Genomic DNA, 25230 nt, shown 5'->3' on the forward strand with positions numbered 1-25230 from the left:
AAAACGGTATTCTGAAAGTAAAAGCTTTTATAATGAACTGAGGAAATTTAACATACGTGTGTCCTTCAAGCTACTACTTTACCCCTTCTTTTGGTTATGTTATTTTTCACTGAAAAATTTCAGATAAACCCACCCCCTCAGGATCTCGGTTTACCGTCAACCAAACCTCAGCAGTATATATTTCTATCAATTTAGATGTCTCTTCTTCAAACCTGGCTTAACCCTCTTTCGTAAAAGTAAACGCTCTCATCTTTAAACATCCTCCTTCTGGTGTCTCCAACCTCCCTTCCAGATTCTCGAACACTTACGAGACACATCAAAAAAAATTTTCGTCTTGCTACCCTTTCTTCTCTTCTTTTCTAAGACTCCCCTGATATCTTCTGATTATGGCCCCTGTACTCCCACCAACTGAAGCAGAAAAGAACATTGAAATTTGGAAGGTCAAGAAACTGATCAAGTCTCTGGAAGTTGCCAGAGGTAATGGTACATCCATGATCTCTCTGATCATACCTCCAAAAGGTCAAATTCCTTTGATTCAAAAGATGTTGACGGATGAATATGGTACCGCTTCCAACATCAAGTCCAGAGTCAACAGATTGTCAGTTCTATCTGCCATTACATCCACACAACAAAAATTGAAACAATATACCAAAGTTCCTCCAAATGGTTTGGTCGTCTATTGTGGAGATGTCATCACTGAAGAGGGTAAGGAAAAGAAGCTGACCATTGGTTTCGAACCTTTTAAACCAATCAACACATCTTTGTACTTATGTGACAACAAATTTCACACTGAGGCATTGTCTGAATTATTAGAGAGTGACGACAAGTTCGGTTTCATCGTCATGGACGGTAATGGAGCTTTGTTTGGTACATTGTCTGGAAACACCAGAGAAGTTTTACATAAATTCACTGTCGATCTTCCAAAGAAGCATGGTAGAGGTGGTCAATCTGCCCTGCGTTTTGCCCGTCTGAGAGAGGAGAAAAGACACAACTACGTTAGAAAAGTTTCCGAAGTGGCCGTGCAAAACTTCATCACTGGTGACAAAGTTAACGTCTCGGGACTGATCTTAGCTGGTTCTGCCGATTTTAAAACAGAGCTGTCGAAATCTGACATGTTTGACAACCGTCTGCAGGCGAAGGTGATCAAAGTGGTCGACGTGTCTTATGGTGGTGAAAATGGATTCAACCAGGCCATTGAAATGTCTGCTGAGACATTAGCTAATGTAAAATTCATCCAAGAAAAGAAATTGATTACACAATATTTTGACGAAATCTCTCAAGATACTGGAAAATTCTGCTATGGTGTTGAGGACACACTGAAGGCGCTAGACCTGGGTGCCTGTGAAATCATCATTGTTTACGAAAACTTGGACATTGTACGTTACACTTTGAAGGCAAGCGACGGTTCCAATGTTATTGTGCATGCTTCTCCTTCTCAAGAAAACAAGGACTACCTTATTGACAAGGCTACTGGAACAGAGATGGATATAGCCGGAGAAGAACCGCTGTTGGAGTGGTTAGCTGAAAACTACCAAAACTACGGTGCTGCCTTAGAATTTGTTACGGATAGATCATCTGAAGGTGCCCAGTTCGTTAGAGGTTTCGGTGGTATTGGTGCTCTGTTGCGTTACAAGGTTAATTTTGAACAATTGGTCGAAGAATCTGAAGACGAATACTTTGACGACGATGATGATTATATTTAGTCTGTACTATAGATAGAAGAGCTAATGTGACAACAAAAGATCCACTTGATTCACTTATGCCTTGCTAGATTTTTTCTTATTCTCAGCCTTCTTTTTCAAAAAAGTTAAGACATCAACTTTTTCCTGTCCCACAATTTCCTGATGACCTTTGCCTTTTAAAAGAACATCTGCTAGGTTGTAACTGCCTCCAGTTAAATAGCTTCTTCTAGAATCCTTTCTAATAGTCGTTTGCAAAAGCTGTTCCAGCTTGTATCTTTTTTCGTTCATTTCCTTTTGACTCAAAGTCTTTCCTTCCCTTCTTTTCCTGTCTCTCTTAAGATAGTCATCCTCCTGTAGATTATCAAGATCATCAACTCCCAGTTCTTCTGCAGCCAATCTTACCCAATCTTTTTCTTTCCTGGCTCCATCACTGGTTACCGTAGCGTCGGCCAATTGTGCTGCCAATTGAACTCTTGGATTCAGCTGTGACATAATAGCTTGGTCAATAGGAAGCAATTGAATTTCTTCTGTGTGTTTTTTATGAGCGGTCTTAGCCAAAGCTCTCTTAAGTCTTCTCAGTGGCCCACTTGCCTCCTTTGGAGAACATAAGATCACAGCAACACCCTCTTTTCCAGCTCTCCCAGTTCTTCCAGTTCTATGAACGTAGGTATCAGCAGTACGAGGAAGATGGTAATGAACAACGTGCTGTATTCCTGAAATGTCCAATCCTCTTGCTGCCACGTCTGTAGCAATAAGAACTGCATGCTTGTTACTCTTACTGGCCTGTGTGAATCGTTCTATAGCTCTCAATCTTTGTTTCTGAATCATTGACGAATGTAGTCCAAATGCAGGGATTCCTAAGTTTTGCAAAAAAGGTACTAGTCTTCTTACAGCATCAATACTGTTAGCAAACACCAAAGTGGTCCCGGGATACATCATCATAAAATAATAAAGATGGAGATCTCTCTCAGTAGCACCACATTCAATCAAAGCTTCTCTAACTTGATTGGTGACAACTTCAGTGGGATTTGTATCTACCAATGTAGGTTTTTGTCTAAATCTCAGTCGTTTGCCCAGTAGCTCAATAATTTGTTCATCCTCTGCTAATCCTTGATCCTCATTCCATCTATATTTTGAGCCCAGTTTACCAAAGAGCTCTTTGGAGAACGTAGCAGAGAAGACCAATGTTTGCCATCTTTGGATGTTATGAGGTCTCATCTTCTTCAAAGATGACAGAATTTTCTCCAATTCGTCAAAATGCCCGTCTTGAAGAAGTCTATCGGCTTCGTCAAGTACTAGAACTTCAACAGAAGCCAATCTAGTGGCAAGTTCGTTGCTGGACTCTAAAAGTTCTAGAAATCGTCCCGGTGTAGCCACAATAATCCCTGGTCCATAATCTAAGAGTCTTTGCTGTCTTTGAATACTTAGACCACCAGTTACTGATATGACACCGTGTTCGGTCAATGGAGAGTCTTTAGCAATTTCTTTGAGATGTTTAACCACTTGATGTGCCAGCTCTCTGGTAGGTGCAAATACTATTCCCGCAGGGGGAGCCTGCTTGGATCTTGATTCCCGGGTCAAATATTTTTCAATTAGTGGAATTCCGTAAGCAAGGGTTTTACCGGAACCAGTGATAGCCTTACCAATGATGTCTTTTCCAGATATAGCAAGGGGAATAGCTTCGTTTTGAATGGGAGTTGGTTCGTTGAATCCTAGGATACTTAATGACTGGCGAACAAAAGGAGAGAGTCCTTCTGGCCAAAGCGGAAGGTCAACATCTTCTGGCATTTTCATCTGAGAAAATTTGAAGTGGCCATCCTCTTCCATAGGTACTTGCTCGCTTCCAGCATCTTCCAAATCTTCCTGGTCTTCATCCTTCTTGACTTCCTTCACGTCCTTTCGCTTGACTTTTTTGTTAGATTTCACACCTGGTGTTGACTCTGGTACTTTTTCAGTTGAAACACTGTCCAACTCAAAATTTTCGGGCTCATTCTGGTCATCTTCCCTTCCATCTAAAGATTCAGCATCTTGAAATACCTCATCGTCGTCACTCATTTGATCTGTATCTTTGACTGTCTCATTCTCGTGATCCTCTTTCACCTCAAACTTAATCTCACCGTTTTTGATAACAACTCCAACGCCATCAATCTCCTCGACCCCAAAAAGACCTTGAAAATCATCTAAAGTCTCTGGAATTTCAACTGGCTTCCACTTTAAACTTGAGGCACTGACTAGCTTTCCAGTGGGTCTTTTTATCACCGCCTTTGGCTTAACAACAGATGACTTAAAGTTGTCCTTTCTCTGCTTTTTGCTATGACCCTTTTTGGATCTGAGCTTTTCTTTTGGCTTCATTGAACTAATGAGGAAACTGTCTACAAACTTTTATTTTTTTTACCCTGCAACTTTTTTTTTAATCTGTCGCGCGATGAGATAAAAGCTGTTTGGGGTCCCAAAGAGAAACGATCAGATGAAAAGAAAGAGCTTAAAGGCTATTACGAAAGAGTCAAAAGCTGTCCATGTTCCTTCAAGTATAAAACCACAAAGTGCCAGACAACTGATACGCAGGTTTCATTTGTTGTTGAAGAATAAAAATTTAGTCCTGCAGAAACTTCAATCATCAGAAGCTGATTATCTCACCAAACTTAAACAGATAGGGACCTACCAAGTCTACTCTGACAGTAAAAATAAAGTGATTGAAAACATAAAAATTAACTCCCTAGCGACTGAAAACTCTGTCAATGTTGAGAGCGTGCAGCCCTTCTTTTTGTCAGGCTTACTCGGTCGGATCGATGGTGAAATAGTCAAGAGAGGAGGTTTAGATGCTTATCAAGTAGCTTCCACGCAAGGTCAAAATGGAAAACGAGGCGGTGATTCTTCTAAATATTTGATGAGATGGTTATCAGAGTTAGAACTGTTTTCCAAAGTCAAAATCAAACCCAATGCCTTGGAAATTGGGTGTCTTTCTTCTCAGAACCTCATTTCTACAAGTAAGGTGTTTGAAGAAGTTGTGCGAATAGATTTACAATCACAGGAGCCAAAGATCTTGAAACAAGATTTCATGCAACGGCCATTGCCAAAGAATGACAATGAAAAGTTTAATCTCATTTCATGTTCATTGGTGCTAAATTTTGTCCCCACAGCGTCTGATAGGGGCCAAATGTTGAAAAGAGTAACCACTTTCTTACAGGAGACAGATTCTTATCTTTTTCTAGTCCTACCACTTCCGTGCATTACTAACTCCAGGTATTGTACACAGGAGCATATTGCAAAGATAATGTCCAGCTTGGGATTTCAGGAGTTAAAGTTTCACCAGGCACAGAAAATTGCCTATTGGCTTTACAAATGGAATGGTTCAAAATCTTCAACAGGAGAAACTTTTCTGAAAAAGGAGTTGGTATCAGGAAAAGGGATGAACAATTTTTGCATCGTCGTGGACTGAAATCGGCTGTTGAAAGAGGGTGCATCATAGTTAATCAATTATCAACTTACATTCATTAATTTGAACATTGCATGCTTCAACTCTTGGAAGAACTCTACTGGAATTGCTTCTATGCAAATAGGCATGTGAAATAATTGTTGTGGGACCAGTTGACCGTTGATTTGGTCAACGATAGCCAACCTCTATTATAGCACTGTAGATCACCATTTCGAATACAACATCTGACCACAAGAGGTCTGTCGGAAGAAAAAAGAAAGCAGGCCGTGGAAAAACTACATGATCGTTCACTACTAAATGAAAGGGTTGTACCCTTCTAATTTTGTCTGTTACACTGATTGTGCGACTCTGATTTAATCGGCCTGATGCAGGAAGGAAACATCGCGATTTGCCCCGTGCTACTCATCTTGATTTCTTCAGTTCAGACGATCTTTCCCTTCTATTCAAGTTTGCAATACCCTCAATAACTCTTTTGAAGAATTGAATACCGCAAAATGAGCGTCTCTAAAGAAATAAACCACGATATCAATCTTGATAGAGTCTTGGAAGTTCTAACGAGAGTTGCCAAAGAGGCAGGTGCAATTATCAAAAAGCGCAATGGAACTACCACTTTTGACAACAAGAAAAACTCAGTTGACCTGGTTACGGAAGTGGATCAACAAGTAGAAGATTTCATCAAGAAGGAACTTTTAGAAGAGTTCCCAGATTTTGAGTTCTTCGGTGAAGAAAGCTTTGTTCCAGGTTCTCGTGTCCCATTGGGCCCTACCTTCATCGTAGACCCGATTGATGGAACACTCAATTTTATTCATGAATTTCCATTCTCCTGTACTTCACTGGGCTTCTCCATTAACAGAAAACCAATGGTAGGAGTCGTCTACAATCCCCATTTGGACTTACTTTTCACCGGAATTAGAGGTAAAGGTGCTTTCTTAAATGGTGATCGCTTGCCATCTCTGAAAAATAAACCATTGACATTGCAAAGCTCAATTCTGGCTCTTGAAGGAGGCTCGGACAGAGAAGGACATAACTTTGAAACCAAACAATCTACCTATAAGAGCTTGTTGAGACAAAAAAGGAGGCATGGTTCATGGTTATAGAGCCTATGGATCAGCTGCTATGAACCTGTGTTACATGGCCACTGGTGCTATAGATGGATATTGGGAGAATCATAACTCGTGGGACTGCTGCGCTGCTTGGGTTCTTTTGGAGGAAACTGGCGGTATTGTTATTCACGGTAATAATGGTAAATATGGAGAACCCGTCGATGTGGATGTCAATTGCTATTTCTACGTTCGTGGAGCTCCAGAAGAAGACCAAAAAAAGTTTATTACATCATTTCAGGAGCATATCACTGGTGAACTGCAAGGCCCTGAAATCCATTAATAGAATAGACGGAATTGATCTTTTACTACTATACTACCTAACTACTAGTAAGGAATCCCTAGATTACACAAAACGCTTATGTAAGACGCCACCAAATAGTAGGCCGGTTTCGCGCACATTGCCAACCTTTGCCTAATAAACCAGTGGCAAGTAAATCTGGTACACAACTGCTCGCATCGTCATAGTATTCAATCATGGGACAAGGACCTTCGGGCATGCCACCAGGCGGCGGCAAAGACAAAGATAAAAAGAAACAGAAGCCAAAGTATGAGCCACCGGTTCAATCGAAGTTTGGCCGTAAGAAGCGGAAGGGACCAAGTGCTTCAGCTAAGCTTCCTAACGTGCATCCCTCCACTAGATGTAAGCTGAAATTGTTGAAGATGGAGAGAATAAAGGACCATTTGTTGTTGGAGGAGGAGTTTGTTACAAATTCTGAAACCTTGCAACCCACAGAACAAAAGCAAGCGGAAGAGAGAGAAAAGGTAGATGAAATTAGAGGTACTCCAATGTCGGCCGGAACCTTGGAAGAAATTATAGATGATGACCATGCAATTGTGTCCTCATCATCGGGACCTGAATATTACGTGTCAATTCTCTCATTTGTGGATAAAGAATTGTTGGAACCAGGATGTTCTGTTCTATTACACCACAAAACTGTGTCCATAGTAGGAGTGTTACAAGATGACGATGATCCAATGGTCAGTGTAATGAAGTTAGATAAATCTCCCACAGAATCGTATGCAGATATTGGAGGATTGGAGTCACAGATTCAAGAAATCAAAGAGGCAGTCGAGTTGCCCCTAACCCACCCTGAATTGTATGAGGAAATGGGTATCAAACCTCCAAAGGGCGTGATTTTATATGGAGCCCCAGGAACCGGAAAGACCTTACTTGCCAAAGCTGTTGCCAATCAAACTAGTGCTACTTTCCTGCGTATTGTTGGTTCAGAATTGATTCAAAAATACCTGGGAGACGGACCCCGACTTTGTCGACAAATTTTCAAGATCGCAGCCGATCATGCTCCCTCCATTGTATTCATTGATGAAATTGATGCCATTGGTACTAAAAGATATGAATCCACATCTGGCGGAGAAAGAGAAATTCAAAGAACGATGTTAGAGCTGTTGAACCAACTGGACGGTTTCGACGATCGAGGTGACGTCAAGGTTATCATGGCTACCAATAAAATTGAAACGCTAGACCCTGCCTTAATCAGACCAGGTCGTATTGACCGAAAGATATTGTTTGAGAATCCAGACCCATCTACGAAGAAGAAGATTTTAACGATTCACACAAGTAAGATGAACCTAGCGGATGACGTGAAGTTGGAGGAAATTGTTACTTCCAAGGACGACCTTTCGGGGGCCGACATCAAAGCCATTTGCACCGAAGCCGGATTGTTGGCACTTAGGGAGAGACGTATGCAAGTCATTGCTGAAGACTTCAAACAAGCCAAGGAGAGAGTGCTCAAGAACAAGATTGAAGAGAATCTAGAAGGGCTATATTTGTAGATCAATTCAAGCGAAATTTTAATTTTTAAATAGATCACTCGTAGGAGCATTGCCTTTTTTCGCGCCCCGCTATTCCCAACGCTTTTTTTGTTTCAAAGCTTCATTCACCCCACAATACACACGTACCCGTCTCGTCGAATGAACTTGGAAACGGAAGAGAAAGGAAGCAAACTATCCAACTTTTTGAGGAGGAAATCCACCTCTTCAGTCTCCTCTTCGTCGTCGACAGGATCTCAAATAGCAAGGCGATTGTCCCTAGGAGCTCTTGGACTGGTTTCCGTGAGTTCTAATGAAGATAAGCACAAAGAAAAAGAAAGCGCCATCAGTGAAAGAAGACCATCCACAGTTACAGTCAATCCGGTGTCTAATTACCGCTTTTCATTTGAAGTCGGTATTTGTGAGAATAAGAATCGCAAAAACCGTCCCACAATGGAGGATGTTCATACATATGTTGCTAACTTTGCTGAGCGGCTAGATTGGGGCTATTTTGGTGTTTTTGATGGTCATGCTGGTAAACAGGCTGCCAAATGGTGCGGAGCCAACTTTCATTCGGTTCTGGAAAAGATTGTTATCAACAATGATACGATGGATTTGAGGTGCAGTCTCAACAACGCATTTCTCCAAGCGGACTCGTTGATTCGTGACAAGATAAGCGGCCACAGTGGTAGCACGGCAGCAGTGGCAGTGTTGAGGTGGGAAGAAGAGGTTGATGAAGACGACGACAAGAAATCTGCTGATGATGTCGATGTTCATCATCCACTGTTTGATTTTGTTCCAACATCGAGACATAAGAGGATGCTTTACACTGCAAATGTAGGCGATTCAAGGTTAGTCTTGTGTCGGAAGGGTCATGCGCTGCGACTTTCTTATGATCATAAAACCTCCGATATTTTAGAGCAACAAAGAATAACAAAGAAAGGAGGCATTATCATGAAAGGAAGGGTTAATGGTATGCTTGCTGTAACAAGATCATTAGGAGACTCATATATGAAAGAATTTGTTATTGGAAATCCCTTTACGACAGCAACTGAAATCACCAAAAGTGATGAATTTCTGATTATTGCATGCGACGGTCTTTGGGATGTTTGCTCGGACCAGCAAGCTGTCAAGCTAATACGAAACATCAAAGATCCAAAAGAAGCTTCCAAAATGCTAGTTGATTACGCCCTTGCAGAGAACACCACTGATAATGTCACTGTGATGGTAATTAGATTCGATCCAAGAGTATTTCTTAGTGATGATTCAGGTTCTGAAAACGACCAATCGGAGAAGACTCAGGCAACTACTATAGACGATAAGTCAACCACAAATGTACAAACTATAGCTTGAAACCATACTTCTTATACGAAATATAGTTAATGTTAGTAGCCGCCGGTTGGCTGTTGGCCTTTTCAAGAGTTGTTCTTCCTTCTAGCAACTTAACCGACATTTTTCACAGTTCCCCCACAGATATTTACATCCGAACACCGCATGGTGTATTTTTGTTTTTTGGAACAATCTGCACGAACCAGCATTAAGCACAATCACCTCAAAGCAGCATCAAGCACAATCACCTCAATCAAAGTCATCAGTCTTAATTAATAATAAGAAATAATGGTATAAATAGACAGAACTTGCCATCTATTCTTTTTATCACAAGATGCAACGATTGACTGTTGAAGTAGAAAATGTACATTGTCACCAGTGCCAAGATCTGATCGTGGAAACCCTCTCAGATCTTTTTACCATGAGAGATGGGGAAGTACTGGTGAATGAAATTGAACATGAACCAGAAAAACCTCTCGTATACTTCCATCTGACAGACAACCAGTTGGTCTTAGTGAATGTTGATTCTTCAGTGTCGTTGGCTAAATTCGAACACCAAATTTTTAAGAGACTGCAGAATCAAGGGTTTTTAGTAAGCAAGATTTTACTCAGTGACGCAGACGGTGAAACCTGGTTCAGAAACACCATATCAACGTTTTTCCGCAACAAAAGGAGTATCAAAGAAAAGCATAAGCATAACTGTGAGTTTTGTCACAGTGATAGGACTGCCTCCCCTAATGACTCGGTTGAAAAAGTGGTCAGCACGAGCCAAGAGTATAGGGCTGTTTTCACCGTTGGTGGAATGACTTGCTCTTCTTGTGTCAACACTGTTTCTGAAGCCGTTAAAAAGTTTCTTGTGCAGCATGGTTCACCGATTGTTGATGAAGAAGGGCTGCCGACATACTCTGTGTCAACTATGACCAACACAGCCGTAATAATCATTTCTCAAAAACAGTATGTAAATGACCTGGTCAAAGTTATAAGAGAGGTAGGATACGAAGCTTCTGTGGTGGAAGTCATTCCAATTGAGAAAATTCAAAGATACAAAGTAACTGCAAGCATAGGTGGAATCACTTGTGCTGCGTGCGCTTCCTCTATTACAGAAGCTGTGGATAATTTACCGAATGTGGTAGAATCTTCGGTTAATGTGGTAACCAAAACAGGGATTTTCTTTTTAGATGACGGATCTCTCCCTGCAATTGAAGAACTGAAGCAGGCTGTTGATGATGCCGGATACGATTTCAATACCATCTCAGTTGAAAAGACAAATCATTCGTCAGTAAGATCTCCCTCCAGAACAGTCTACTTGCGAATTGAAGGAATGTACTGCGAACACTGTCCAGACAGGGTTATGACATTATTGAAAACACTGGGTGATGTGGTCCTCGTCGAATCACCGTTATCGTTGCAGGACCCATTGGTAAGAATTAGCTACATCCCGTCTGCTCAATTGACTATTCGATCAATTATTCGAAAGATTGAAGAATCCAATGAAAAATTTAAGGTAACAATTGACAAGCCATTATCTTTAGACGAACATCTAAGACGCTTAGCTAGATCAGAATTGATTAATCTTTGTTGGCGGTTACTCTTGACAATATTGGTTGCAATTCCAACTTTCATTTTAGGTATTGTGGGAATGACTTTACTTCCCTCGAGCCATCACTTGAGGCATTGGCTAATGGAACCGATTTGGGCTGGAAACGTATCCAGAGTTAGTTGGGCACTATTTATAATGGCAACTCCAGTGTACTTTTTTGCTGACGATATTTTTCATAGAAAGGCAATCAAAGAAATACGAACATTATGGAAACCTCATGTTCCATGGAAGCGGAGACTCTTCAAATTTGGTTCCATGAGTCTCCTGATGTGTCTAGGTACTTCTGTGGCCTATTTTGCAAGTATTGCTTTATTAATTCTTTCAGCACGTCAACACAGAGAGAGCAGGGGTTATACTACCACATATTTTGACAGTGTGGTGTTCTTGACTCTTTTTCTCTTAATTGGAAGAATTTTGGAGAGTTATTCAAAGAATCGCACGGCCGATGCTATAACGAAATTAGGGCAAATGAAGCAGTCATCTGCTTTATTTGTAGACAAGACGGAAGATGGTTCGTTCGGACCAGACTCTACTCTTCCTTTGGGGATGCTGGAAAAAGGAGATTACATTCGTATTCCCGTGGGTAGCTCTCCTCCTTTGGACTGTATCATTGAAGAGGGTGCTTCTGAATTTGATGAAAGTGCATTGACCGGTGAGTCTGCTCCCATTAAGCACGTGAAAGGGGATCAAATATTCTCTGGAACGGTTAACAAAGGGCCTTCTGCAATTATTGGAAAAATTTCATCTTTGGAAGGGACATCTTTGATTGACACCATCATTGGTATGGTGAGAGATGGTCAATTGCAGAGGGCGCCTATAGAAAAGTTAGCAGATGCATTGACTGGCTATTTTGTGCCTCTAATTGTTGCATTCTCAATGACCACCTGGATTGTTTGGATCTCACTCGGAATGTCTGGTGCGTTACCAGATAGTTACCTTGATATTGATATTGGAGGGTGGCCAGTCTGGTCCCTTCAGTTTGCAATAGCGGTATTTGTTATAGCATGTCCTTGTGGAATTGGTCTAGCAGCCCCAACAGCGTTATTTGTCGGCGCTGGATTGGCAGCCAAGTATGGTATACTTGCAAGAGGCGGAGGAGCTGCTTTCCAAGAAGGTGCAAATATTAACATTATGTGCTTTGATAAGACCGGAACCCTAACCACAGGAGGTGAACCAAAAGTGACAGACTATAGTATATTGTTTGGTACTGACATGATAAAACAGATTTTTGAAGTAACTAGAGATATCGAATTGACATCAGGACATCCTTTAGCAAAAGCTATCAAAACTTTTATTGTGGAAGAATCTCAGAGAAGGAACTTAGAACTCAGTAATACCATCGTTGATGTCGTCGAGGAGATACCTGGGAGAGGACTTCGTGGGACAACAATTGACGGAAAGACCGTTCTGATTGGAAATGAGTTTTTGTTAGCTGAGAACGATTGCGCTAAACTTACTTCAAAGCAGCAGATAGCATTGGATGGGTGGAAAATGCAGGGAAAGAGCGTCGTTTTAGTTGCGGTTGATGGATTACCTGCTCTATTAGTTGCCGCGAGAGATCCTATTAGACCGGAATCGAAACAGGTAATTAGCACTCTGCAAGAACGAGGCATAACATGTTGGATGATAAGTGGAGACAACGAAATTACCGCAAAAGCAGTAGCTAAAGAAGTAGGAATTCCCGAAGCTCATGTGGTGGCTCAGGTTCTCCCGCAAGAAAAGGTTTCCAGGATACAATGGATAAAGAAAACTTTTGAAGCTAAGAACAAAGATAAGAAAAGGTCCTCAGCAATTATAGGAATGTGTGGGGACGGAATAAACGATGCACCTGCATTGGCAACCGCAGATGTTGGAATTGCTTTGGCGAGCGGATCCGACTTGGCCTTAACTTCGGCAGATTTTGTTCTTCTCGCATCCGCTTATCCACTTACTGCTCTTCTTAGGCTCATCAGTTTATCCAAGACGGTCTTTCGAAGGGTTAAATTTAATTTTGGTTGGGCTCTAGTTTACAATTGTATTGGAATTCCAATAGCTGCCGGAGTCATATATCCCTATAGAAATTCAAGATTAGATCCTGTGTGGGCAGCTGCTGCGATGGCATTGAGTAGCATCAGTGTGGTTCTGAGTAGTTTAGCCCTGAAATTCTATCGTGCACCTGAAGTAGTTCTAGAGGAAAAAGAAACTATTGAGGGTGTCAAAGAATGGACGTTGCGAGAGGAATGATGTCGCATTTCGGTGATAGACAAGAGAAAAGGTAAAAGCAATAGATGTGTGTGTAGGTAAAGTATTGGTATCATAATAATTTCGGAGTAAGTGCGATTTTTCAGTCAAATCCGACATCGCATAGGCATATGTCAAAATATTCCTTTAATCTAGGAGCTTCCACTATCATGCAAATTCATAATTATGACACTGAGAACTCCCAGTAAACAGGGAAATTCTGGCGTAGAACCTGGCGACTTGCTGTAAGCTGTTCAAGCAGAATTTCACATTAATGTAATATGATAAAATGATACGTTGGACAAAATTCTCACCCTTTTACTGGGTGATTCTCGAAGGAGTCTCGAGAAACTATACCCGCCAGCGCCCGCACCCCATCTTTCTGAAAAATTACCCCGTTGTCAACACTTGCTGACCAATGAAAGTTTGGAGAACCTTTCTAGATAAAGCTTTTCGTCCAGGTCAATAGTAATTTTACAGGATTGAGCCATCATTATCGTATCATCCATTAAATCTCCATCTCTAGCTAAGATTTTCTGCACCGGACACCCTCTGTACCACCCGCCCGCCCGGTGTCAGCATAATAATCCTTGTCATGATTGGTCCTCCCATCTGCGTGCATGATTGGTCGCGACCGACCCCGGAGTAGGTTGAAGAGGGAATTATTAAGCACATCAACTTTTCTCCTTCTCCATACCATCTTCATCATCTACCCCATGCTGTCAGTCCGTCGTCAGCTTATGAGTGGCCGCTCGTGGTTCTCGACCACCAGCGTAGCTCGCAAAGTATACTCAGCTCAACAAGATGTCAAAGGTACCAATGCTTCTATTGCCATGGCAAAAGATTATCATATCATCGACCACGAATATGACTGTGTAGTTGTTGGTGCTGGTGGTGCTGGTCTGAGAGCAGCATTTGGTTTGGCCAAGGAGGGTTTTAAAACAGCCTGTATTTCCAAGCTTTTCCCCACCAGATCTCATACAGTCGCTGCCCAAGGTGGTATCAACGCTGCTTTAGGTAACATGCACAAAGATGACTGGCATTGGCATATGTACGATACAGTCAAGGGATCCGACTGGTTGGGTGACCAAGATGCCATCCATTACATGACCCGTGAGGCTCCAGATTCGATCATTGAATTGGAACACTACGGTGTCCCTTTCTCTCGTACTGAGGAGGGAAGAATCTACCAACGTGCTTTTGGTGGACAATCCAAAGAGTACGGTAAGGGTGGTCAGGCCTACAGAACTTGCGCTGTCGCAGACAGAACCGGTCACGCTTTGTTGCACACCTTGTATGGTCAGTCTCTTCGTCACAACACCCACTTCTTTATTGAGTTCTTTGCCATGGATCTATTGATGCATGACGGTAAGTGTGTGGGATGCATTGCCTACAACCAAGAGGATGGTACTATTCACCGTTTCAAAGCACACAAAACCATTATCGCTACTGGAGGTTACGGACGTGCCTACTTCTCTTGTACATCTGCTCACACTTGTACTGGTGATGGTTTCGGAATGGTTTCTCGTGCAGGTCTGCCATTGGAAGACTTGGAATTCATTCAATTCCACCCATCTGGTATCTATGGTTCTGGATGTCTGATCACCGAAGGTGCCCGTGGTGAGGGTGGTTTCTTGGTCAATTCTGAGGGTGAACGTTTCATGGAACGTTATGCCCCTACTGCTAAGGATTTGGCTTGTAGAGATGTTGTTTCGCGTGCCATTACCATGGAAATTAATGAGGGACGTGGTGTTGGTCCATTGAAGGACCACATGTATTTACAATTGTCTCACTTGCCTGCCTCTGTGTTACACGAACGTTTGCCAGGTATTTCTGAAACTGCTCACATTTTTGCTGGTGTCGATGTCACTAAGGAGCCTATCCCAATTCTGCCTACAGTTCATTACAACATGGGTGGTGTTCCAACTAAATGGAGTGGTGAAGCTCTTACCCTGGATGAAGATGGAAATGATAAAGTTGTTGAAGGTCTACTCGCCTGTGGTGAGGCTGGATGTGCCTCTGTGCATGGTGCCAACAGATTGGGTGCCAACTCCTTGCTGGATTTGGTCGTATTTGGCCGTGCTGTTGCCCATACTATTAGAGACTGTTTGACTCCAAACACTCCTCACAAAGAGCTGCCTGCAGACATTGGTTTCGAATCAATTGCTAATTTGGATCGTGTAAGAACTGCTGATGGTGATATCTCTACTGCTGATCTGAGATTGGAGATGCAACGTACTATGCAGAAGCATATCTCTGTTTTCAGAACTCAGGATATAATGGACGAAGGTGTCAAGCAAATCAATGAAATTGACAAGAAGTTTGCCAACATCAAGACAACGGACAGATCTATGATTTGGAACTCTGACTTAGTCGAGACTTTGGAGCTTCAGAATCTTTTGACCTGTGCCACACAGACAGCTAAGTCTGCTTCTGTCCGTAAAGAATCTCGTGGTGCTCATGCCAGAGACGATTTCCCAGAGAGAGACGATGAGAACTGGATGAAACACTCCCTGTCATGGCAGCACAAGAGCGGTTCTCCTGTTGAGCTTAATTACAGAAACGTTATTACTGAGACTTTGGATGAGGCTGAGTGTAAGCCAGTTCCCCCAACTGTCCGTGCCTACTAAGCTTTTGTAAGACTTAGTCAATTGAACTTATTTATTATTACCATTACTTTTAAATAGCTCCCTGCAACATTGTAGATGTCGCGATGAATGAGAAAATTTTCCTCGAAAAAAAAAATTCATAAAAGGAAGAAAAAATCTGTACTAAGCTAAGTAGAGTTCATCTGTATTAACCAATGGTTTCAAAGGAAAGGATTAGTAAAAAGAGAACTGCTTCTTTCAAGGGGGAGGCCTCAAAGAAGATTAAAACTCAGAAAGAGGAATCTTCTCGTGAAAGCTCTGCTGAAGAATCTGATTTGAGTGCTCAAGCTGAATCAGATACTTCATCCGAAGATGAGTTAGACATCTCTTCTGATGAGGAGACACAGGACAAGAACGCTGACTTAAGCGCCGATACTGATAGTTCAGAAGATGAGCTTGATGATAGTTCTGCCGATGCTGCCGTTGAGAATTCATCCAGATCATCAGATAATGATTTAGAGAATGAGGACGGCGAATCCGTATCTGCTGACCCTAACAAACTTTCCACGAAGGAACAACATCTGCAACAGAAAAAGCTATTAAATGAACGAAAACTTCAGAGAAAGGCTGGTATCGAAGTTCACCAAATCAAGAAACTGTGGGAGAAACTGCGGGTTAAGAACCCCCCTTTGCCTAAGGCAGAACGTACAGCATTATGTGATCAAGTGTGGGACCTCAGTAAGAATGTGATCAAAGACTTAGTTTTGAAGCATGACGCATCCAGAGTAGTCCAAACACTGGTCAAGTACAGTGACAGACCAAGAAGAGATAACATTGTGAAGCAATTGAAAGGTTCCTACTTCAAATTGGCTACCTCGGCCTATGGAAAATATCTTCTCATCAAATTGCTACATTATGGAAGCAAAGAAAGCAGAGCTTTGATTCTGAAGGAGTTGCACGGAAAACTTCGTAAGTTGATGGGTCATAGAGAAGGTGCTTACGTGGTTGAAGACTTGTTCGTCTTGTATGCTACGGCTAAACAGCGCCAAGAGATGATTAGAGAATTTTGGGGAGCTGAGTACGCTGTGTTCCAGGAGCTTGGAGCTGGAAAGACCGTAGTAGAAGTAGCTGCTGAAAACACTGAAAAAAGAAAACAGATCGCTCAAAACTTGATGGAAACTATTACTGCAGCCGTTGAAAAGGGAAGTGCTGGATTCCAATTGTTACACGCAGTTATGAAAGAGTACATACAGATTTTTGAGGGTGAAGAAGTCCGTGAGATGATAGCACTATTAACTGAGCCATTTGCCGAGCTAGTACACACTCCTGAAGGCTATGAGGTAGCCTGTACTCTGATTGCCAAGGCCAATGCGAAGGAAAGAAAACAAATCATTAAAACATTGAAAGGACATGCCACCGAGCTCATCAATAACGAATATGGTAACATTGTTCTGATTGTCTTGTTCATGACCGTTGACGATACCGTCCTTGTGAGCAAGGTATTCAGCAGTGAATACCAAGATTCAGTCCATGAATTGGTGGTAGCCAAATTCTCCAGAAGACCGTTTATCTACCTGTTAAATGGTTTAGACTCACACTACTTTTCACCCATAGTCAAGACAGAGCTATTAAAATACGAAGAATTAAGTGCTGAAACATCCAAGAAATCCCAAGAACTGAGAAGAGAACAGATCTTGTCTGGTTTTGCCCCAATATTCTTTGATGCAGTAATAAAGCACCCATTTGAGATTCTTGAAGAAAGCCTTGGGTCCCAATTTGTTGGGGAATTACTTTTGAACCCAATTGAATCTGATAAACGTGAAGCTGCCTTAAACACAGTGATCGAGTCATTCAAGGGGCCTGTTTCAGATGATCATTTGATTCGCAAACCATTTAGTGGTAGATTCCTTAGATCCTTGATTCAAGGAGGACGTTGGAACAATAAGGAAAAATGCATAGATAAAGTGGATAATGTCGGACTCGGTGAAACATTTGCTCTCAACTTTGTTGATGAAGTATTTACAGATGACAGAATTCTGCAACAATGGGTAAACTCTGAGGGTTCCTTTGCCGTAGTAGCTCTATATGAAGCCCTTAAGCCCTTGACCAAAGAAGAAGAAACAGCTAAGACGTTCGTCAAATCTCTGAAAGCATGCAAATTCGATGAGGAAGTTAAAGGAGCAAAGCTTCTGAAATCACTATTAAAGTAAATATAAGAGCCTTTAAATTCATTAATAACAATATTAACTGGTAGTAAGTAAGCTCATTTAAGCTCATCTCAATTAGACCCAAACATCTCCAGATTATTCCGTATTTTTTTTTCTTCGATCTGAAAATTTGTTCTATCAACATACCCTCATGTTCCAGTTGTCGGTGATATCCGACCTAATCAGGGTTCCACCACATTTATTCCATCTTCCAACAGACAAAGCTGTTCTAAGTGAAATCAACATTAAGTATGCGAACAAGGTGATACCGAAACTGGGGCTTTTTGTCTCTGTCTGGGACTTGATAGAGATCCAAGATGGCCTTTTGAAGCCAGGTGATGGAGCCACATTTATCACTGTAAAATTCCGGGGAATCATATGGAAACCATTTGTGGGAGAGGTATTGACGGGGTGGATTAAAAAGAACACGCCAGAAGGAATCAAGGTCACAATGGAATTTTTTGAAGACATATTCATACCCAAAAGTCTACTCTTTGAGAATGCCGTTTACTCAGGAGATGAGGATGCATGGATATGGAAACCAGACGATGATACGAGCTTGTATCTAGATGAAAATGAGAAGATTTACTTTAGAATAGAAGAAGAAGTGTTCACAGACATTAAACCCAAGGGTCCTGACAACTCCATGAATGTTACTGAAGAAAAAGAGTCCGAAGAAAACAAGGTACCGCCGTACGCTATAATCGCAAGTTGTCAGACAGAAGGAATGGGATGTGTTAGTTGGTGGGAATAGGAAATTAAGAATTTCATATGTATTTGTATTATAGAATGTGTCGTACGTATAGTATCAGTTGTATTGCATGTATCTGCTTGTGGAACTGAACTTCATGTTTCCTTTGATTACCTTCTCTACAGCCTGCAGGAAGTCTTTCTCCGTAGCCACCTTTCTTCGGGCTCTAATGGCAAACATACCGGCTTCCGTACATACTGATCTAAGCTCAGCTCCGGTCGCATTGGGGCAAAGACGAGAAATTAACTCCCATCTGATGTTTCTTTCACATGACATTGACTTAGAATGAATACGGAAAATCTGTGCACGTCCTTCCAGGTCTGGTAACGAGAATTCAACTTTTCTGTCAATTCTACCAGGTCTCAGAAGAGCAGGATCTAAAGTATTAGGTCTATTGGTGGCAAACATCACCTTGATATTACCTCTGGGATCAAATCCGTCCAATTGTGTAATCAACTCCAACATAGTTCTTTGAACCTCGTTATCACCACCAGCTCCATCGTCGAATCTAGCTCCTCCAATGGCATCAACTTCATCAAAAAAGATGATACATGCCTTTTTGGTCCTGGCCATCTCAAATAGCTCTCTTACCATTCTGGCACCCTCACCAACGTATTTCTGAACCAGTTCTGAACCAATGACTCTTATAAATGTGGCATCTGTTCTGTTGGCAACTGCTCTAGCACACAAAGTTTTTCCTGTACCAGGAGGCCCATACAGTAATATACCTTTTGGAGGGTCGATACCCAGCTTGACGAACCTCTCAGGAGACAACAATGGCAATTCAACCACTTCACGTAGCTTATCAATCTGTTCTTTGCAACCACCAACATCTGAATACGTAACATCTGGTTTCTCCTCCACAGTCATCATCGTCACAGTAGGGTCGATTCTTGGAGGAAGTGGCAATTGGATTTCATATTTGGTCCTATCCACACCGACTCTCATGCCTTCTTCAATGTCAGTTGGAGACACTCTTTCTCCTAATCCAACAACAAACTTGGCTATCTGTTTTATATTAATGACATATTTTGATTTCTCAGTGGGTTCACTGCCTTCTCCCTCGCCATTGATGATCTTCGTGCATCTTGCAACTTGCAAAGGTTGTTCTTCCGACATTCTCTGCTTATCAGCTGTCACGTCCCAGAGAGTCGAATTGGATAAACCTGTGTCACTTTCTTCAATACCAATCTTTTCTTTAATTCTATTCTCGATATCGTTCATATCCTTTTCGATTTTCTTCAACTGAGTGGCGTATGGAGCTGCTCCATAGGATTTGAGCACTTGAATATCACCTTCACTCAATGGAGTAATTTTCTCCTCTTGTTTGTCCTCATCTTCAACAGGAGCCTGGTACTTTTCCCAGTCTGCTTTTGGTGGCATTGTGTACTTTAAGTGAGTGAGTGCTGTTCCTCTGGTAGAGAGCGTGAAAGGATGGGAGGCGAATCGGTTCTGCTGGTAGATGATGAGATTGAGTCGCGCACGAGCTCTACCTATAGGATAATTAAAGGGTGTCTATGGTCATTAGGATGTGGTTAATATGTAGTCTATGAACAATAAATAAGTTGAGTAGTAGTTTCTCAGGACTGATAAATCTGTTGCAGCTGAATGGTTTGAGGGTTACGGTAAGTCTTGTAAAGCTTTGACATGTTTTTCAAATTTTTGGAAACGTTAGAGTGCGACCACTGTGAATCGTATTGAAATTTGGGAGCCTCTAATGACGTTTCAATTTTGAAACCATTGGTGGGTATCTCTTGTGCCAATTCTGTTCGAATGCTAGAGACGTCTAGTGACTTGTGTTGTGGTGATATGTTAAACTTTTCGACCAATTTGATAATCGTTAAAAATTCTTGATCCAGAAAGATCTCATCAGAACGAGCTGAGTCATGTTGACTGTCAGTGATGGTGATGGGTAAAACTTCTAGATGATCATTAAAATCCTTTTTGCATTTATCTAGAGCCAAGAATCGAGTGGTTTGTGAAATGGGCGCAGATGAGGACGAACAATTGACTTGAAGTGAATCCGAATCGCTTGATGCGTCAGATAAATCCAAAGCAATCTCATCATTATTGTTAACTTCTGAGTTAAAGTCATCTGAGGAGACAGAAACACTCAATTCGATTTCGTTTTGATTCTTTTTAGTCTTCAGTCCCGTGACATTTTGTCTCTTGCTAGGGAACTGTTTGTCTTTTCCAGAAAGTGCAATTGTTCTTTTGGTTCCTACATCACTGACAAAACTTGCCTCATATCGGACATGTAGATGAGCGCTGAACCAGTAGTTTGGAGCTAGAATCTCCAACAGCTTTCTTCCGGGGGGTGATCCAAGCAACTCTTTTTCAATATCCGAACGGAAAAAAGGTTTATTTTGCAACAGCTTACGCAGATCGCCATAATGCTCTATTCCTTGGGGCCAATCGTGGGTTATCATTATACTACTTCTGGCAATATTTGACTGTAGAGATAGTTTTAAGTAGTCTATCCACCTTGAATGGTATACAGATCTCTTTTCCCTTTCGTTAAAGGGATACTTTTCATTGTGGGGAAGGTAGAAATCTCTCTCTAAATAAATACCTGACCACCCCATGATGCGAAGTCCTTTAAACCACACGACACCAGAGGTCCCCATGTAATAGATATTAGGAGCGACGTACCCACCATAGGGCAATTCGGTCAAATAGTTGGAAGCTTCATGGTTGCCTCCGATAAAAATTGTCTTCACTGGTGCCTTTTTCTCTCCGGTATAATACTGATGGAAGTCCCCCAGTCTCTTGTATTTATTGGTGAGCGAGGCACAATCCATGTCAATTGTATTCCTGAAGGCCTGGAAGTCACCACAAATTATCAGTAGATCTGGAAGATTATGCCTACACTTCATCTTCAAACGCTCATAGATCTTGTCAAGCTCTCCATGGGCGCATCCTTGGATGGCTACTCGAAGTTCAGTCATATAAGTAAAAAAGTGAACAGTTGGAATATTATAAATTCCCTCGCTTATATAATAGTTCTTACATAACTCGTTCAGGTTATTCAAGAAAGTCTAAAACTTGAACACATGAGTCTTGTCATATCCTAAATCGGCAAGAGCACCGGTAACCTCACCCTGGTCCTGAGGAGAAACTTTCTCACCAGAGATGGCCTTATACAAAGGAGGTGGACCACACACAAAGACGTGACTGTCATTACTTGGACCTGGCAAGTACTTCTTCAAAACGTCCTTGGAAATGAAACCGGAAGAGGCGCTTGGAACCTGCTCAGCATCCTTGTCCAAGAAAAGATGTAGTTCAAATTGCTCGGGGTTCTTGGCGGCAGTCTCCTCCAACTCCTTTCTCAAAAGGATATCATTTGGAGTCTTGTTACCATAGAACAACTTGACCTTGGTCTTGTCCTCAGGGTTGTTGGTAATATGATGAATCAATTGATACAGAGGGGTAATACCGGAACCACCACCAATCAAGGCTATTTCCTTGAACTGATTTGGTTGCCATTTCCACTTTTGTAGAGGACCCTTGAAGGCAAGAGTGTCGTTGGGTTTCAGGTTGAAAATGTGATTACCCATTTTACCAGTTTCATATCTCTTGATGACAAACTCAACAACTCCCTTCTCATTGACGTCAGAGACAGGGGTGTATGGTCTAATAACGTTAGAGCCCTTTGGGGTTACAAACTTGGCCAACAACAGGGAAGCGACCTCCAAGCCACTAACTTGGTCCTTTTCTGGAAGCTTGAAATACACTTTCTTTGTGTCGTGAGTGAGATCCTCAGCTTTGATCAATTGAAGGTCAATCCATTTATCATCTCCAACGAAAGCCTTTGGGGACTCGTTCGAGGCAAAGTTCCTGGTGGATAGAAAGTAGGTCGAGCCAATTGCAGCGGCAGTGGCAGCAACAGTTGGGATAAAGAAACGGGATGATGAAATTTTAGCAAACATATTGGGATTCTTTAGCATAAGTGAGCAAGAGAGTTAAAGTGGAGGGAGCCCGGTTATAAACCACTCAATGCTCGCACCTTTAGCGAATTACTAATAAAGTAGAGAACTTACGTATTCAGATTCATTGGCTGATGAGATCGGGTCTTTTTAAAGAGGGCAATCGAAGGGCTCGGAAGTGACGGGAATACACGCCAATTGTGTACTAATAGGAATTGTATCCACAACGCCAATCTTGCACTGTTTTAAGAAGTTCGGTTTCTCCAATTGACTGTTGGATGTTTCACAATAAGATCCCTTAAATTGATCTGGATCCCTACCAACGGATTGTGCTAGCAGGGGGTGCTATCCCCCAAATCAAGGAAAAAGCCGCGAAGACCGGTATGGTATGTTCTTCCTTGCCTTGATTCAGTCTTACCCCAGCAATTGTTCACTGTAAGAAGCAACCTAAAAAGCAACTAATTACCCTCATGCTTTCTAAATTGGCTAAAACTGAACTCATATCCTTGGCAAAATCATTCATTCCGCCTCTACTACCGACTTTTCACAAAGGTCAAACAGGCAAGGTAGCAATCATCGGTGGATGCGAAGACTACACTGGAGCCCCATTTTTTTCAGCTCATGCTGCTGCCACTCTGGGCATTGATCTTACTCATGTCGTTTGCGAATACAATGCTGGAACTGTGATCAAGAGCTATAGTCCTAATCTAATGGTTCATCCGTATCTGTACGAAACTGACAATGTTCCATCTCAATTCTCCAATAATCAGGAGAGATTTCTGAAAGATAAGGTATTCCCAAAAATATATTCCCTTCTTAGTAGAATTGACGTCGCAGTCTTGGGTCCTGGATTCGGAAGAAACCCTCTGATGTTGAAGCAACTGGAATCGATAATTGATAAGCTAAAGGAAACTAACAAATTTTTTGTATTAGATGCAGATTCGTTATGGTTGGTGACGCAGAACCCTGATATCGTTCGAAACTATGAAAAGGCAATTCTGACGCCGAACGTTGTGGAATTGAGTCGGCTTTGTAAAAAATTGAACATTGATTTTGACATTACCAAGAACCTGACTTTAGAAGAAAGCTTGGAGATAGCCAAGAAGCTTAGTAAAGAGTTAAACGTTGCCGTTATTGTGAAAGGACACGATGATTTGATAATAAACAGAGACGATCATATCGTTTCCAGTTCTGAGGGTTCTCTAAAACGTGTTGGTGGGCAAGGTGATTCACTTTCAGGTTTAATAGGAGGTTTCTTGGCTTGGGCTAATGCTTATCAGAACTCACTATGGAAAGTGCAAGATGATCCAAAATTGACTACCAGTCAACTGATTCTTCTTTCGGCATTTGCAGGATCTCTACTTACTAGAACATCTGCCCATAAGGCATTCGACTTGAAACAAAGATCAATGCAAACTACAGATCTTCACGACCACATCGCTAAATCATTCACAGAAATATTTGAGAGTTAGCAATTAAATATTAATTTACCATGAATCACCTCTTCTAAAGGTTACACCAATGTATCTTGCCAATGTATCAAATAACTCATCCAATTCTTTTTTTGAGAAATCGCTCGATGACACGTCAACTTGGAGAGTTGGTACGTCAACACTGCCATCGATAAATTCCTGGTATTGGTTCTTTTCAGCACTAGTAAGAGGTAGCAGGTCGTAGAATCTCAACAGCTCTATTAGCAAATCGTCATCAATCTCTGAAAATTGCTTGAGAGTAGTTGGAAAGTCTAATAGCTCTTCTCCATCGTTGTTGCGTAAAGGCGCTAATTTTCTTTCACTATCAAGAGTTATGGTAGAGTTAGCCGTTCTTCTGATTGCCCTCTCTTCCACAATGTCAAGTTGACCTTGAAGCTCACCAACCAGCTGAATAATGTCGTCGTTTGTAGTATAATCCGAAAGATCAATTTCAGCGTTGGGGGTAGGTAGTTCCTGCAACTTCCTTCTAGTGTCTTCGACCTGATATTCAAGAAGCTGTTGAGTGGTTTTCTGGAGAACTTTCTTTTGTTTCAACACGTCTTCTTGGAGGATTTTAAGTTGATCTTTGAGCTGCTGCAGTTCAGACATTATGTTTTGTTACAAAGAGAAGAAACTGATGGCGAGAAGAGCTACGCATAGCTATTGATCGTTAGGTTCGAGATTTGGTGACGTCGTAAGACGGGGCTGTGAAAATAGTTGATAGAACACCGTTTTGGCTTATCTAGTTAAATGTTGTATAGAGAAACACTTTGATGAAGCAACGTTGAAGACCTTGTCCTTCAAACTTCAACAGCTCAGACTGTTATGCAGCTAATTCCTCTCTATACAGTGTGTTCGTCCTTCTGGCCATCAGTCGCTCGTACTCGAATTTTATTCATCATTTATAATATTCTCCACCTTAAAACATTCAACCATGGGAAATGAATTCACAACCGTGATTCAGGTCTCCAAACAGTTTCTCTCTTCGGAGGAAATCAAGCAGTCACAAGAATCGTCGCTTATGAAAGATCAGCAGTACCAAAATTATGTTTCAAAAAAACAGGAAGTGATGAGGTTTCTCAGATTTTTAATCATTCGGCTGAAATTCCCCATCAGAGTTCTCCAAGTCACATCATATCTTTTTCAGAG

The 25230-nt window shown here is 41.6% G+C and overlaps 14 protein-coding genes across 14 annotated transcripts; 9 read left to right on the forward strand and 5 right to left on the reverse strand.

Annotated features, from left to right (window-relative positions):
- Nucleotides 1-386: 386 nt before the first annotated feature.
- Nucleotides 387-1703, forward strand: PAS_chr4_0727 (Polypeptide release factor involved in translation termination; the record flags this gene model as incomplete). Its single annotated transcript, XM_002494123.1, has 1 exon — nt 387-1703. The coding sequence occupies one exon, from the start codon at nt 387-389 to the stop codon at nt 1701-1703; it is 1317 nt and encodes a 438-aa protein (XP_002494168.1).
- Nucleotides 1704-1757: 54 nt separating this feature from the next.
- On the reverse strand, nt 1758-4034 carry PAS_chr4_0728 (Essential nucleolar protein, putative DEAD-box RNA helicase; the record flags this gene model as incomplete). The annotated part of the gene is made up of 1 exon (XM_002494124.1): nt 1758-4034. The coding sequence occupies one exon, from the start codon at nt 4032-4034 to the stop codon at nt 1758-1760; it is 2277 nt and encodes a 758-aa protein (XP_002494169.1).
- A 115-nt stretch (nt 4035-4149) lies between these two features.
- Nucleotides 4150-5121, forward strand: PAS_chr4_0729 (uncharacterized protein; the record flags this gene model as incomplete). Its single annotated transcript, XM_002494125.1, has 1 exon — nt 4150-5121. One exon carries the CDS (start codon nt 4150-4152, stop codon nt 5119-5121), a length of 972 nt encoding a protein of 323 aa, XP_002494170.1.
- A 491-nt stretch (nt 5122-5612) lies between these two features.
- Nucleotides 5613-6501, forward strand: PAS_chr4_0730 (Inositol monophosphatase, involved in biosynthesis of inositol; the record flags this gene model as incomplete). Its single annotated transcript, XM_002494126.1, has 2 exons — nt 5613-6033; nt 6218-6501. The coding sequence occupies 2 exons, from the start codon at nt 5613-5615 to the stop codon at nt 6499-6501; spliced, it is 705 nt and encodes a 234-aa protein (XP_002494171.1).
- A 194-nt stretch (nt 6502-6695) lies between these two features.
- Nucleotides 6696-8012, forward strand: PAS_chr4_0731 (One of six ATPases of the 19S regulatory particle of the 26S proteasome; the record flags this gene model as incomplete). The annotated part of the gene is made up of 1 exon (XM_002494127.1): nt 6696-8012. The coding sequence occupies one exon, from the start codon at nt 6696-6698 to the stop codon at nt 8010-8012; it is 1317 nt and encodes a 438-aa protein (XP_002494172.1).
- Nucleotides 8013-8150: 138 nt separating this feature from the next.
- On the forward strand, nt 8151-9341 carry PAS_chr4_0986 (uncharacterized protein; the record flags this gene model as incomplete). Its single annotated transcript, XM_002494128.1, has 1 exon — nt 8151-9341. One exon carries the CDS (start codon nt 8151-8153, stop codon nt 9339-9341), a length of 1191 nt encoding a protein of 396 aa, XP_002494173.1.
- Nucleotides 9342-9651: 310 nt separating this feature from the next.
- Nucleotides 9652-13140, forward strand: PAS_chr4_0732 (Cu(+2)-transporting P-type ATPase, required for export of copper from the cytosol into an extracytos; the record flags this gene model as incomplete). Its single annotated transcript, XM_002494129.1, has 1 exon — nt 9652-13140. One exon carries the CDS (start codon nt 9652-9654, stop codon nt 13138-13140), a length of 3489 nt encoding a protein of 1162 aa, XP_002494174.1.
- Nucleotides 13141-13853: 713 nt separating this feature from the next.
- PAS_chr4_0733 (Flavoprotein subunit of succinate dehydrogenase (Sdh1p, Sdh2p, Sdh3p, Sdh4p)) lies at nt 13854-15767 on the forward strand (the record flags this gene model as incomplete). The annotated part of the gene is made up of 1 exon (XM_002494130.1): nt 13854-15767. The coding sequence occupies one exon, from the start codon at nt 13854-13856 to the stop codon at nt 15765-15767; it is 1914 nt and encodes a 637-aa protein (XP_002494175.1).
- A 2316-nt stretch (nt 15768-18083) lies between these two features.
- On the forward strand, nt 18084-18686 carry PAS_chr4_0735 (RNA polymerase III subunit C25, required for transcription initiation; the record flags this gene model as incomplete). Its single annotated transcript, XM_002494131.1, has 1 exon — nt 18084-18686. One exon carries the CDS (start codon nt 18084-18086, stop codon nt 18684-18686), a length of 603 nt encoding a protein of 200 aa, XP_002494176.1.
- A 54-nt stretch (nt 18687-18740) lies between these two features.
- PAS_chr4_0736 (One of six ATPases of the 19S regulatory particle of the 26S proteasome) lies at nt 18741-20066 on the reverse strand (the record flags this gene model as incomplete). The annotated part of the gene is made up of 1 exon (XM_002494132.1): nt 18741-20066. One exon carries the CDS (start codon nt 20064-20066, stop codon nt 18741-18743), a length of 1326 nt encoding a protein of 441 aa, XP_002494177.1.
- A 197-nt stretch (nt 20067-20263) lies between these two features.
- On the reverse strand, nt 20264-21631 carry PAS_chr4_0987 (uncharacterized protein; the record flags this gene model as incomplete). The annotated part of the gene is made up of 1 exon (XM_002494133.1): nt 20264-21631. The coding sequence occupies one exon, from the start codon at nt 21629-21631 to the stop codon at nt 20264-20266; it is 1368 nt and encodes a 455-aa protein (XP_002494178.1).
- A 90-nt stretch (nt 21632-21721) lies between these two features.
- Nucleotides 21722-22630, reverse strand: PAS_chr4_0737 (Mitochondrial NADH-cytochrome b5 reductase, involved in ergosterol biosynthesis; the record flags this gene model as incomplete). Its single annotated transcript, XM_002494134.1, has 1 exon — nt 21722-22630. One exon carries the CDS (start codon nt 22628-22630, stop codon nt 21722-21724), a length of 909 nt encoding a protein of 302 aa, XP_002494179.1.
- Nucleotides 22631-23079: 449 nt separating this feature from the next.
- On the forward strand, nt 23080-24081 carry PAS_chr4_0738 (uncharacterized protein; the record flags this gene model as incomplete). The annotated part of the gene is made up of 1 exon (XM_002494135.1): nt 23080-24081. One exon carries the CDS (start codon nt 23080-23082, stop codon nt 24079-24081), a length of 1002 nt encoding a protein of 333 aa, XP_002494180.1.
- A 15-nt stretch (nt 24082-24096) lies between these two features.
- On the reverse strand, nt 24097-24690 carry PAS_chr4_0739 (uncharacterized protein; the record flags this gene model as incomplete). The annotated part of the gene is made up of 1 exon (XM_002494136.1): nt 24097-24690. The coding sequence occupies one exon, from the start codon at nt 24688-24690 to the stop codon at nt 24097-24099; it is 594 nt and encodes a 197-aa protein (XP_002494181.1).
- Nucleotides 24691-25230: the final 540 nt, after the last annotated feature.

Source organism: Komagataella phaffii, chromosome 4, assembly GCF_000027005.1.
Source record: "Komagataella phaffii GS115 chromosome 4, complete sequence".
Classification (NCBI taxonomy): Eukaryota; Fungi; Ascomycota; class Pichiomycetes; order Pichiales; family Pichiaceae; genus Komagataella; species Komagataella phaffii.